Source organism: Takifugu flavidus, chromosome 17 (genome assembly GCF_003711565.1).
Source record: "Takifugu flavidus isolate HTHZ2018 chromosome 17, ASM371156v2, whole genome shotgun sequence".
In the NCBI taxonomy this organism is placed as follows: domain Eukaryota; kingdom Metazoa; phylum Chordata; class Actinopteri; order Tetraodontiformes; family Tetraodontidae; genus Takifugu; species Takifugu flavidus.
Window position 1 is genome coordinate 10,198,329 of NC_079536.1, and position 13,892 is coordinate 10,212,220.

General features: G+C 42.9%; 1 protein-coding gene across 10 annotated transcripts in view; it reads right to left on the reverse strand.

Moving 5' to 3' along the window:
• Positions 1-9,630: 9,630 nt before the first annotated feature.
• Positions 9,631-13,892, reverse strand: part of LOC130513723 (partitioning defective 3 homolog) — a 239,643-nt gene continuing 235,381 nt past the window's right edge. For all 10 annotated transcript variants that reach the window (XM_057012690.1, XM_057012694.1, XM_057012689.1 and 7 more), the window contains 2 exons: positions 13,488-13,603; positions 9,631-10,068 (listed from right to left, as the gene is read on the reverse strand). In XM_057012690.1, the coding sequence (XP_056868670.1) occupies positions 9,660-10,068; positions 13,488-13,603 (525 nt within the window). In that variant the 3' untranslated portion in view covers positions 9,631-9,659. The remainder of the gene's footprint in view (positions 10,069-13,487; positions 13,604-13,892) is intronic.

The window sequence follows — 13,892 nt, forward strand, 5'->3', positions numbered from 1 at the left end:
CAGTCAGGCTTTAGAGCTCATCACAGCACAGAAACAGCACTTCTTAAAGTTACTAATGATCTTCTTATAGCTTCAGATCATGGACTGGTCTCTATGCTGGTTCTGCTGGACCTCAGTGCTGCTTTTGATACAGTTGATCACAGCATCCTGTTACATAGACTGGAACATGCGATTGGGATTAAAGGGACAGCACTAGACTGGTTTAGATCATATTTATCTGATAGATACCAGTTTGCTCATGTCCATGGTGTTCCCTCCTCATACAGTAGGGTTAGCCACGGAGTTCCTCAAGGTGCTGTACTCGGACCAATCCTATTCACATTGTACATGCTTCCCTTAGGGAACATTATTCGGCAGCATGGGATGTCTTTAAATTTCATCCTCCTTAACTCAGGAAAAACTGAGGTCATGGTGTTTGGTCCTGAACCTCTCAGGGATAGATTAGATCACATGATCACTCTAGATGGTATCTCATTAATGTCTAGTCTGTCTGTGAGGAATCTAGGAGTAACTTTTGACTAAAATCTCTCCTTCAACTCACACATTAAAACAGTCTCTAGAAGTGCCTTTTTTCACTTGAGAAACATCACAAAGATCAGGAAGCTACTGACGCGGCATGATGCTGAAAAGTTAGTCCATGCATTTGTTACTTCCAGGCTGGACTATTGTAATTCTTTATTATCAGGGTGTCCAAACAACTCTAAGAAGCCTCCAGCTGATCCAAAATGTTGCAGCCAGAGTTCTGATAGGTATTGACAAAAGAGATCACATAACTCTTGTAATGGCGTCTCTTCAATGGCTGCCCGTTAAATTTAGAATAATTTTTAAAACCCTTCTTTTGACCTACAAGGTCCTCAGAGGCCTAGCTCCATCCTACCTGGAGGAGCTAGTGATACCTTATCAGCCCAATAGATCACTCTGCTCTCAGAATGCTGGTCTACTTGTGGTTCCCAGAGTTTTTAAGAGTAGAATGGGGGCCAAGCATTTAGCTACCAGGCCCCCCTGCTATGGAACCAGCTCCCTGTCCAGGTACGGGAGGCTGACTCCATCGCTACTTTTAAGATCAGACTTAAAACCTACCTCTTTGAAAAAGCTTATTGTTACTAATTCTGTAGTTCCAGTTACTATCATTCCAGTTACTCCCTCTCCTTCTCCCTCTCCTCTCCTCTCCTCTCCTCTCCTCTCCTCTCCTCTCCTCTCCTCTCCTCTCCTCTCTCTTTACCCAGCCAGCCATCAGCAGGAGGGTCCCCCTACATGAGCCTGGTCCTGCTCAAGGTTTCTTCCTGTTAAAGGGGAGTTTTTCCTTGCCACTGTTGCTTGTCTGGGGCTAGGCCCTGGGATTCTGGAAAGCACCTTGAAACAATTTTGATTGTATAAGACTATATAAATAAAGATTGATTTGATTTGATTAAACACTGACAGTGAGGGTCAAGGGATTTCATGAACCGGTTGGGCCCAGTTGCTAACAGGTTCATCCATCGCTGAAAACCCACAGGACCCACAGGACCAGGAGGAGGCTGGTCCTCCATACCCATCTGCTTCCCTCTCTTCTCCTAGGCCACACTGTGTGGGTGATAGAGCACCAATGTAGAAGTATATCCACCTACTGGACCTGAATTGCGGGGGTGACCTGCTCAGGTTGCTGCTGTGATGAAAAACAGTAGCAGGTGGAGCTGAGCACATGGCTGACGAATTAGCCCAGTAGTCTTCCAGCTGAGCAGGCAGCTATGTAGATGGCTCTGGGGTCTTGAGGTCTGATCCAGCTTTGCCCATGATCTTTTTAGGTTGCACTCAATCCCGCAGAGTAGACTTGTTGCATCATTGATGGCATTAGGGACTATGATTCTGGCTAGTGAATCAATGTGCTTGAAGAGAGGTCTGAATTGGTCCGGTTGACAGGGTCCAGGATGAACCATTTGGTCATTAAAAATTGTGTTCTAACGTTTCTGGCTCTGGTCCTTTGTGGATCAATGATTAGCGTTCTGCAGGTTCTTGATCATCAGGTCATTTTTCATCCCATGGGCCATAATTTGCCTGACTAGCAGTTAAGATTAGGGTTTGTTTGTTTTTGTGGCGGTTAATGTTAGGTTAGGGGCTGGTGTGTGCGTTGAATGTGTGTAATTAAGCATGACTGATTTTGATGTGATTCTCCAGATAATATTCAATATCTGTCCAGTTGCATCTAGTATCAATCCCTCATCCTCTTTTATTTTCCACTGTTTGGTTTTCTCTGATTACCTTATTGAAATTTTGTTCACACACCATTTCATACATTCACACCTTATGTAATTTGATCTAAAAGTGAGAAACGGCCCTACGCTCTTTAGCTACTAGGACACATGAAGCGCCTGGGTGTGGTGATCGTACAGCCAGAGCTCTGTGTTAGGACATATGGAATGAATAGAAGTAACAGCATGGTTAAGCTTGTGTTTGTAGGATCACAGCAACTTTCCAAGAAATATTTTTCCAGTTTCACAATTTTAAAGTCTACAGCAGAACAGTATCACAACACATCACACATGGAGTACGTGCTTGCATGTTACTGCTCGTCTCACCAGTGTGAATAGAGTTCAAATAAAACTCTTGTGAGTTCATATAACAAACGTCTGTTGTGCTTATCTTGATTGCTTCTAATCATTTGTGAGGAAGTCCTGTCCTGATATCGCATTCGGGCCTGTGATTATTATGCAGGCGCCTAGTGCTCGATGGGTGGCAGGATGGGAAAGTGCCTCGGGATCCAATGGCACAGGAAGAGGTGGCCTGTCAGGAGATTATTGCACCCCGGCCAGGAAGAACACTTCTCATGATTTGTTAAGATCAGTGATATGGTGGTAAATGTGGGCCATTATGACCTTCAAGTTAATGATTAACATGCCAGTGACCACACAAATCAATGGTCTTCTCATGAAGGAACTGGTGCCTCTGTAAACAAACTGGTAGAGATTAAGAGACTAGGTTAAAAAGCAACACTAATTTAATGTAAATTTTAAAACAGATCATAAGAGGACATTCATTGAAAACTTAAGGTGCGAGTCCACTGCAGGAATTTTAGGGTCATTTTACAGGGCCAAGGCTGCTGGTGTGTGTCTCCTCTGCAGAAACCTTCTGTGAAGGGACATTTACAGGAACTTTTACGGGGCTGAACAAACACCCTGTTCCAGGGTCAGTACTTAGATCATCCCCAAAAAACTGCTGGGTGGGGCTTGAGGTTTACTCGAAGCTGATTGGGAGCAGGATGTAACACCAAGAGAAATGGCAGAAACAATCTTTCGCAAATTCTTCTTTGAGACACCTTGTCATTCACAGCATCCACCACCATGTACCGGTACACAAAACAGAACCCAGAAAAGAGCTGCCCACTTCAACTCCTTCCTCATTTGGTTTGTCATGTTTGCTTTTGCGTCCGCAGTAATGCGGACTCTGCACCGGTCCATAGTGGTGAAGAGAGAGTGGCTGGGCTCTCCCTTAGAGATAGGGTGAGAAGCTCTGCCATCCGGGAGAAGCTCAGAGTAGAGCCACTGCTGCTCCGCGTTGAGAGGAGCAAGATGAGGTGGCTTGGGCACCTAGTTAGGATGCCCCCTGGGCGCCTCCCTGGTGAGGTGTTCAGGGCATGTCCCTCCAGTAGGAGACCCCCGGGAAGACCCAGGACACGTTGGAGAGACTATGTCTCTCGACTGGCCTGGGAACTGGAAGAAGTAGCTGGGGAGAGGGAAGTATGGGCTTCTCTTCTTAGGCTGCTGCCCCCGCGACCCGACCCCGGATAAGCGGTAGAGGATGGATGGATGTTTGCTTTTGCCATTTAAAAAAAATGGGTTAAAATTGATGAAAATGTCACCTTTGTTCTTGGCCCTAATTGTTACCTGAATCTTTACATGACGTTATCTTTGGATGATGTAGCAGAATCAAGATGTTTGAGTGCCTAGAAAATCTATATTTGAGCCATAAATATCTGGCCTCTGCCTTTGAATTGACCTTTATATCCACAAATATGTAAGAATTAGATTAGATCTGTGATTAAATGCAATCTTCCCAGGGACTGGCTTGGCTTTAATATTAAATCATATGTATTTTTTTTTCCAACCAAAATTTGTGATTTTAAATGACAGTAAGAAAAAATAGTTATTTGAGTTCAGCCACTCATTACATAGCCGCAATGCCAAATTACCATCTGAATCAGAAATACTTGATTTAAAATGAAGCAGGATGAAAAGTAGGGCAATACAAGCCAAAGGATACATGCTGCTAAGATAAGGTGGTTATTTTAATATAATATAAAGACAAGCTTTATTCATCATATACACAGCTACACACAGTACACTGTACAGTATAATACTGCTCATGCTGTCTCTTTCTCTGTTCAATGTGTCTTTATTTAAACACGTCTTAATTATATATGCCATAATTTGCATAGCTTGTATATTTAGCTGTATTAGTTATTTTAGTGAGCTCAGTGGCAAAGTTCATCTTCAGGCTTAACCTACTGATTTATATCTAAGCCTGAAGATACTGACAAAATTTACCTCCACACATACACACGCACACAGGCACGCACGCACGCACGCACGCACGTACGCGCACACACACACTCACACACACAGAAATAATGGCCCAGAGTGAAGGGCACTGTTCTCCCATCTCTACTATCCCATTATGGATAGCAGCCTCTGCTATGATGTGCACACTGGCCGCCAGATGTTGCTTAAAGCTTTCGGGAAGGAATCTCCAGGTGTTTGTGCATGTGAGTGTGTTTTCATGTCAGTGTCCCAACAACTGCCTTTTTTCCCTGCATTGGCAGAGAAAAAAATATCCCAGCATGGCAGCACATCATAAAGCTTTTGAAACTAGTTTCTTCCCAACTATTTAAAGTCATGACTAACTGTGATTTCTCCCTATCTTTCTCTAAAAAACAAATTTAAAAAAATATTTTTACAGACGCCATCTCATGCAGACCACTGACACGCTAAGTCAAAGGCTAGTGTGGATGGCTCTTAAGGTATATTAGTGGCAAGAATGTTTCTTGTTCAGCTTCAACAGGACACACCCAAATCTAAGTGAAGGTTACATTTTTAACCAGTGATGCTTCATACTCCATCTGCTTCTCATGGAAATACACACCCACTTGCTAAGACAGGGGTCTACTGGTCTGCCCTCAGAGGTCAGGAGGATAAAGTGGAGTAATGAAATCACATGGTGTCGGCTGCTGATCACTGGAAATGGCCGAGGGGTTTTCATTATTAAGTACTCTGATGGCAGGAATGCAAAAGGGGGGTATTAAAGGCTCAGTAGAGCCCTTTCAGTGTGAGTAATGATCAGGCGGAGTGGACCAAAGACAGCTTTACTGTTTCCTCAGGTCTGCAAATGTTAAACATGGAACCGATACAGGAAAGCACCCACTAACTTACATTTTGCCATGCTGAGATGAAACATATTGTGTTTTGTTGTCTATGTAATGCCTTTATAGAACAGTCCACAAGATTTATGGGGTGTGACGTTGTTGTAACCGTTGACATTTCCACAACTCATAACAGCAATCTTGACCATTTTGTCTACAAAAGCTTGTTATCAAATATTTTATAGACATAACTATATACTACCTGCATTTTGAACCTCCCCTCATCACATCTCCAAAATAACATACTACTTTTCCATGTCATCAACAGTAGTCAGCCCTAGGTCTTCACTCTGTGGGCAACCAGTTCACAGAGCTATACGTTAAAACGAAAAAAAAAATGCTTATACAAATGTCCAATGGCATTGTGGTGCAACAGTTGAGCGAAAAGGTTCAGGATTTGAAATGGGGATTTTCCATGAGGAGTTTCAATATAGTCTTCATGCCTGTGAGGGTTTTCTCCAGTTTCCTCCCCAGTCCCAACATATGGGCCTTCGGTTGTTTGGAGACTCCAAATTGCACCTCAGTGTAAGTGTGTGTGGTATGTGTGGCCTGTGATGGGCAGCACCTGTCCAGTGTGCATTCCTGTCTGACTGCTGGTGTAAGCTCCAGCACCCCCACAAGACTCCGATTAGGGATAAGCTGTGGTAACAGAGACAACAACCTGTCCCTTCTGATGTCCGCAAGAGAAATTTACTCAATGAACTTCTTTACATTTAAGCTATGTGAAATTGAGACACCACTTGAGGGCTTCTTAAAAGGGTCTTTAAAGGAAAAGGAACCAGTTGAGGGATTATTTCTCTCATTCATTGCTTTGCTAACACTCAATCAAATATTGTAGGAAAAGAGAAAGGGTACAGCAGGCATGCTCAAATGGACTGCCTTCAGACATTTACTTCTTTCAAAACCCTTTTTTGTTCTTGTTGAAAGCTTCTCTTTCCTCTCGCCAACTGGGCAGGTTTCCAGTCTTCTCTTCCTCCTCACCTTAATTTTTTGCCTATCCCCAAAGGTGATGTACAGACAAATGGATCTTTTCATCTCTGATCCACATGCTCAATACACATATTCCCATTCTTGTACCTGTGCTTGCAGTCTTTGGCAGCTTTTTGAAGTCGTGGGTCAGTGCTGTCACACTTTTTCCTCACTGTAATTGAAGATGGTAAATTTAACAATTGTCTTTATTAGCCTCAGAAGTTGGGCCAGCTCAAAGGCAAAACAGCTGCTGAGCTTATCATCAGAGGAGGAGATTGAAGAGATGAGAAACAAGAGGATGTTCTACTTTTTTACATTCTATTGAGCAAATGTGGGAGCCACATTTTCACATTAATAAGACTCATTTCTCCTTTATGTTAGCCTTCTTTCCCATTTGAAAGTACAGACACATCTGGCAACCAGAGGACTGAATCAGGTTTTCTCCGACACATACTTTCTCAGTGTTGAGACAAAGTCATTGATTATCCAGAACAATCAAGAGAACAAATGTGACATTATTTTACTTTCATTATTTTACTTTTCATGTCACTTCGGTAGTCGAGATAGCTGGCTAAAAAAAACATGTTAATGTTAACACTTGAGTCTAGTTTGACTTGTATCCAACTTTATTCCAGTTTATTTTGGGATAGATTAGTCTCTGCTAAAAGGAGATTTATGAACAGACTAACTTTGAAATCTGTACAAAATTCTGTACATTTCAGCTTTATGCCTTGGTTACTATATTGCATATTTATTATAGGCTTGAAAGCTTGTGAAAGGCAGCAACATTGATGATCAACTATTTAAAATTCCCCTCAGTTTATTCAACAATGGAAAAAAGCTTATAAGATATTTACAGAGATGGCAGTGCAATTCTTAATGATACATTGGATATAAGGTAAATTGCACGGTGATTACAGACAACACATTTTACCACCACAGTATCTTATTGTAAAATATTAAAACACAAAGATGGATGGTCATAAAAACACAATGAAACAATAATAATATATTCCTTGCTCTCCTAGGATTAAGAAATGCCCAGAAACAATGGCTTTATGGGAAAATCTGCATGTCAGGAGGTGCCACATAAACAATACTTGCACATAGCAAATAATAAACATGGATTAGGAAATATTATCAAATTTGCATAGGAGGAGAAAAATAAAGTAGACACTTCTCCCATACACGACCATCAGAGCGGTTTGTGTGTCACTTACACACGCTCCTACACAAACCACCCTCACCCACACAGGGCAGAGTCAGCGTAAATCAGCCACCCCTTCCCCCCCACCAAAAAACAAACACCGGCAAGTGCGTGAAAGTGACAGATGTAGGAGAGGAAAGGAAGGAAGATAGAAGCTTGGCCTGGTGGGTAACCTCCTGTTTGTACTGCACACTCAGAGGACCGCTTATGATTACTCCATTGACTGAATCATCTGCAAGGTCGGGGCCCCCATCTTCTCTCCCTCCCACTACTCTGCTCTTTGTTCAATCAGCAGCCAAATGCTTCATCCAGGCTGCCAACACATATTCAGACACATATTGAGGCATCCAGATACTGGCAGTGTTTACAGACACTTAAACACATGTCCACCTACACACAAACACACATTTGCGCTGTAAGGCTGGCAGTAGAATAAACACATTGCTGTACTTTATTTTAATCATTGAATAGAAATTTCTAGGTGGTTATGAGGACTTGTAATAATGGAGAGGTTCTTTTGACGATGGTGGCTGTTTGCAACCTTAAAATCTCGAGTGTTTGGGCTGCAAATAGCAATTTGTTCAACCAATTCACCATGGAGAAACTCGTATTGTGTTTTTGATTTGGTATTGTTTGAAGGTCTGGACCTTGTCTTGCAACCTCGGTGGGTTTGATGTCAGACAAATTCAGGGAAGAGAAAACTGTCCCCATATGTAAAGCGTGTAAGATCTGATAAAACAAAACATTCCTGGTAGTTATGACATCTTTTCCAATAATCAAATGCATTTTAATGTTTTAATATAAACAGTGAAACTGATAAATCCTCAGGTCTGTTTTATGAAAATTAAAAAGTGTCCTCAGCCCTGTCTCAAGTGAAGTCCCTTTAAAGAGCCACAGTCAGATCTCATTAAAAATCTGTTATAAAGGAATAATTCAATGAGCTTTTATGCACATCCCAGTTTAAATTCAAACTGCAGATATTCCAGAGTCTGAGTTGAGTCATCAATGGGCAAATCCAAGTCACAGAAATATACACACAGGACTATATGCTGCATATTAGGAAGGAGGAAAAAGCTCTTTTCAAAAAAGGTTTTGTTTTTCCTACCAATGAACAAATTCAAGACAGGTGATGCATACTAAGCCCCACACTGAGGCCACCATGACAGCGCTCATGTAACAGCCCTGATGAAATATTCAACAAGGAACAACTCAGACACCTCGCAGACACCTTTGCGGGGGGGGGATCTGTGGCAGCCAAATCATTTGGGAAGAGGCCAAAGCTACAAAGGCTATGTCACGATGTACTTGCTGTTTATAACAACACACTGACACACCGACACACCAACACACACACACAAAAGGGGGCATTTATTTTTAATGAGGTACATTAATTAATAACCCCGACCTGGCCCCATTTATATCTGCTGGATTCCTTGGCTGAGTGGGGTTAAAATAAAGCAATCCAGAGGCTGTTGTCCTCCACGGAGAGTACAATGTGCAGGGGGGGCAGACACAATATACCGCTGCTCTCTCTCGCTCTCTCTCTCTCACACACACACACACACACACACCACACACACACACACACACACACTCAGCCAGATTGTGGTGTGACATGAGAAGAGCTGTCAGTTTGTGATATTTCTAGTCACATTTGTGATTTTTTTGTATTCAGACATGATGCAAATGTAGCTTAAACTGGAGCTTTCTGCTTCTATGATTTGATTGTAAAGGTAGATGATTTAAAGTTGGCAAAAACAATGTACAAAATGAGACATGTCATTTGGGGATGATTTAAGCCGATTTTCAAGTCACATGAGGAAGTGGTGATGCAGCATCCATCTTGATTCTGTGTCAGTTATTGTACATTATCTGCTGGATGTGTCAAGGCGGCAGATCAGGAGCAAAATTGATGGAGCCAGTGCCTACAAAAGGTTCAAAAAGTGATTGCACTAAAAGGCACTTATACATAGAAGTGAATGATTGTGATGCTGGATAAAGATCACATGATTTATGCATCTAAAAAATGTTCATAATACCATTTCATATAAAAACATTTCATTTTTCACGTTCACAGCTCTGGTTTCACTCTCAGGGGTAAAATGGCCTCCCTTTCTCTGAACCCTGAAGCCTGCTGAGCTTGGCAATCTGAGTCGGTGACGGCGGTACATCGTGTCTGTACGGACCCTTGGACTGAGGTGGAACCTGTGCTGGGACCTGAGTGTTGTCTCTGTGAAAGCTGTACGTGCTGCCGCTGACGGGCTCCTGTGCGTGGAATGGTCTGGCCTTGTTAGCCTCCTGCTCTCTGCGTCTCTGCTCCTGCCTCAGTAGCTCCTGAGTCTCTAGTAGGACGCGGGCGTTAAAGCTGGACGTTCCCAGGTATCCATTTCTCGATCCTTGGCCACCAGACAAACGAGGGTTCTCCTTGGGTGTCTGGAACTCCTCTGCTGGCATTGACATGTGCCACGGGCCCTGGGGTGCTGGGTTCTTGTGAGGTTGTCTAAAAATAGACACAGGTTGAGGTTAATCTTCTGCCCGATCAAGTCATATTAAGTAGCTCCTGAATCTGGAACATACGACAGCAGCAGAATGGAGGTTAGCACGCTTTCAATGGACCATGTGTCCAAGATAAAAAGGAGGGATGTTTTCGCAATGTTAATTTAAGACATGAAAGTTGACAAAAGTATGAGAGAATCTGTTGCAGTCTACTACGCTCATTCAACCACACGCACATCAAACAGGCCGATCCTGAAGCGCCCATAGGACTTTTAGTCAAAATGCCCGTTTCTTAGCTGGAGGAGTCTCGTTCCAGAGAGGCCGAGTAAGACAAAAGACAGGATTAGGTTTTTATTCTTCAGTGCACTTGCGCTGCTGCAATACCGAAACCGTACAACCAGGAAAACGAGCGATTGAAAAACAAAGAATATCTGCACTTGTTTTCTTATTTTATTGAAATGCAATCACCAAAACGCAGACAATATCACCACTGGAACAAAAGGAGGATTTCCGGGTCATGGCTATGCTACTTCAGATGGGTGGAGCATCTGTACATGAAATGGTGTGTAGCATATGGCCGCAACATATAGGGGTGCTTTCAGCCTGTTCCTGTATCCGATTACATTTGCAGCATTTTGCACATTAGGTTTGGCCAAAAGACTGTTTCACGCAAGAGCTTCTATTCCTGTCCTGCTTCTCTCTGCTGTTCCTGCCAATTTTTTTTTTCTATTTTGGGGCTCTTCATGGATATAATATTGTGGTTGACCGTTGTGACAAATTAAATTAGAATATGTCCTGATTACACATCTGGTGGTGTGGGTGTGACATCAATTTGTGAAATCCAATCCAAACCATAAAAAAAATAATAATAATTTTTCTCATCATCCGTATGCAATTCTAATAAATCACGTTCCGGCCTGGCTAATAGAATTCTGGTCCACAGTATCCAAAAGAAGGGAAAGAGCTGTGGAATGTGGTCATTGATGGGATTATTTGTGGGCTCCACATTTGTATGTTCACACATTATATTTATGCAGAGTGCACATGCAACATTATTACACATTTCGCTCGGTGTATGGACGCCTTTTGAGCATGTGTAACTATGAGGGTAATTGGTAGGGGGACAGATGTCGGGACAGACTGCAGAGGGCCCCACCACATGCTCGGGATCCGGCTTTTGCTGTCTGGGCGAGCCGCCATGCATTTACACCCTGGTTTGGCTTGCAGAGCCGGCAGCCGTGTTCACAAGGGAACCGCCTATTCAGAAACACGGGAACCCTGTTGCACAAGGCAGACCAACCTCTTAGTTTTTAACCATAGATAAGAGAAGGGGAGATTTGGGGGGAGTTCTTGGGTGACGATGAGAAGAGTACAGATATGGCATTGTTCCACAGGAATGCAGCCGTGATTGATTCATCAGGGGAGCGAGTTCTCTTATCACCTCTACTCCTGTGCCAGAATGTCACAAAGTAGATTGGTTACATTTACAAAGAAAGGGGGGGGGGGCATCACGCCAAGGAGCACAGTAAATTTAGAATGACACGATATAACAGTCAGGAAGTTGGCTTGCTGAGGCCTTGGTGGCTGCGCTGTTTCTTTAAAGCAGCTGGGAGGAATCAGGCGTTTATGAGGACACGGAGAAAAGCCCACAAACACAGAGCGAAAATGATTAGAAGGGAAAACACAATCGTATGCAACACTTTCCGCTGTAGTTTTTCAACAAAACCCGGGATAATGCCGTCTTCAGAGTGTGGAAAAATGTCGTCTGGCCTGAAGAATGCCAGTGCTTGATGAGTCGGTGGTCCGGCTACTGCCAGTTCACTCAGGCCACCATTAAGAGCCTTATCTTGACAACATTCATGTGTGTCTTTGAGTGCATCTCTTTCAGGCTAATCAGCAGTCTCTATTTCCTACTAACACGCTCATTCCTCTCCCGGGCCATGCACTGCCTGTCATGGCTAATCCTGCACCAACAACAAGCCTTCATTAGTGCTTTTCCGATCCTTACATCCTAGATATCAGGCTAATCCTAGCCTCCATCAGATAACCAGCGACCCCAGCTTCTTCTTGAACCTCTCTGAGAAGTTTGCTTTTTACAACGTGAGGGCATATTTCCCTTTATGCCCTTATATTATTATGCATATTCCCTTTCAGGCTTGAGCTTTCTTTTTGGAGAAGAAAGTTGGCACAAAGATGCTCCAGACAAGAATGACTTGGAATTTGAGGCAATTCTCCTTTTAATCTGAGGATGTCAGATTGAAGAAAAACCCTCAGCATGGGTCAAATGTCAAGCCCAAACTCGTGCAACCCTTTACTAAAAGATGCTATGAGATTATGAAAGGAATGCATATCAAAGGAAATTCCGAGGCAGCTTTTTAGTTGGGAAGACAAACTTTCCCAGGAGAAGAAACTCTCTAAGGAGGGAGGGCTGGAGGCAACTGTCACATCGCATAAGATCCCATCAGATAGCCGCCATGAAGGGAACACATTGATTAGTCTGCCTTATAGGAACCACATTGATTCAGCATCCTTTTGGACCACAAATCCATAACTGTAGACAGGAACATGTTTTAATCGATCTGAGCATACAGACAGTGCAGCATTAGACAGCTGGGAAGACTATGAAGCAATGATTGTTTGTCTAGGGAGGGACTGACATCACAGGACAGACGCAGTCTGGCCAAGACCTTTTAATGATCACGCACACACGCATGAACACAAACACAGATCTGTCTCTGTTTAAACAGACAAACTTAACAATACGGTATATCAGACTTCATTGCAATATATGTTTGGGCGGAAAGCTTAGATGTCTTTTCTGTCAGCATTTGAGAAAAAGCTTTGTCTTTTATTTGAACTGGTGTGACAGTTGGATGAGGACAGAATTCTTTGCTCACTTTATGGATCTGAGATTTTAATGAGAAAAAAAAAGATGGCTCCAAATGCAAATGCTGATACTAAACCTGGAGGCTTTGTGATGTTAGCTTTATTGACTTATCATTGAAAAAGGAATTGGAACATTATGATGGAGCTGATAAAGAGTGAGATTGGCAATGGTAAATTCCATTTAACTATGATATTGGAACAAAAGTGCATCATTCATGAGTGTTCGAAAGTCATCAGGGGTCATCGTTGACTTAATGAAGTTGAATAACGCTCAAATGGTCTCATTCAAAGCGAGAGGCAGAGAAGCATTTAAATATATTCAGTCGGAAGTGTCTTGGGTTTGAATCTGACTTTGTAGTCATGCAAGGATGGAAAAAAGGCACAAATATGAAGGACATAAGAGGATGGAGACTGACAAAGTCAAATGAAGAGGTTTAGAAAGGTCAGGATGGATGTGATAAGTCCGAGATGGGGAGGCAGAGGGAAACCAGTGGAGGAAAATGGACAATAAACCAATGAGTTTAGGCGGCCTCTCACCGTGGGAGGGAGCTGTACTGCCTCTGACCCTCTTGGTCTTCCTGCTCCTCTTTCTGGAACTGAGTTTCAACAGTTACGGAATGGCGACCGCTTGGCATCTCCATCCCGTTGCTCACCTGCAGGTCACAGGGACAAAGATACACAAAATCATGACATAATAAAGCAGCAAAAACAAGCACGGATCCAACTGCTGACGCACAACTGTTTTACCACGACGTGAACATAAAGAAATCAACACACCTTAGATGATTGGGATATTTTTCCCTTAGCACAGCAGGGGGTTGGAAATGGGGTGTGAGACCTCAGGGGACATATCATTCTAAGGTGTGATTGCATGATGATGCTGGGAAATGCACCAGTGTCACTGGATAAAAGGTTCCGGGATCGTCTCATTAAATTAATTAA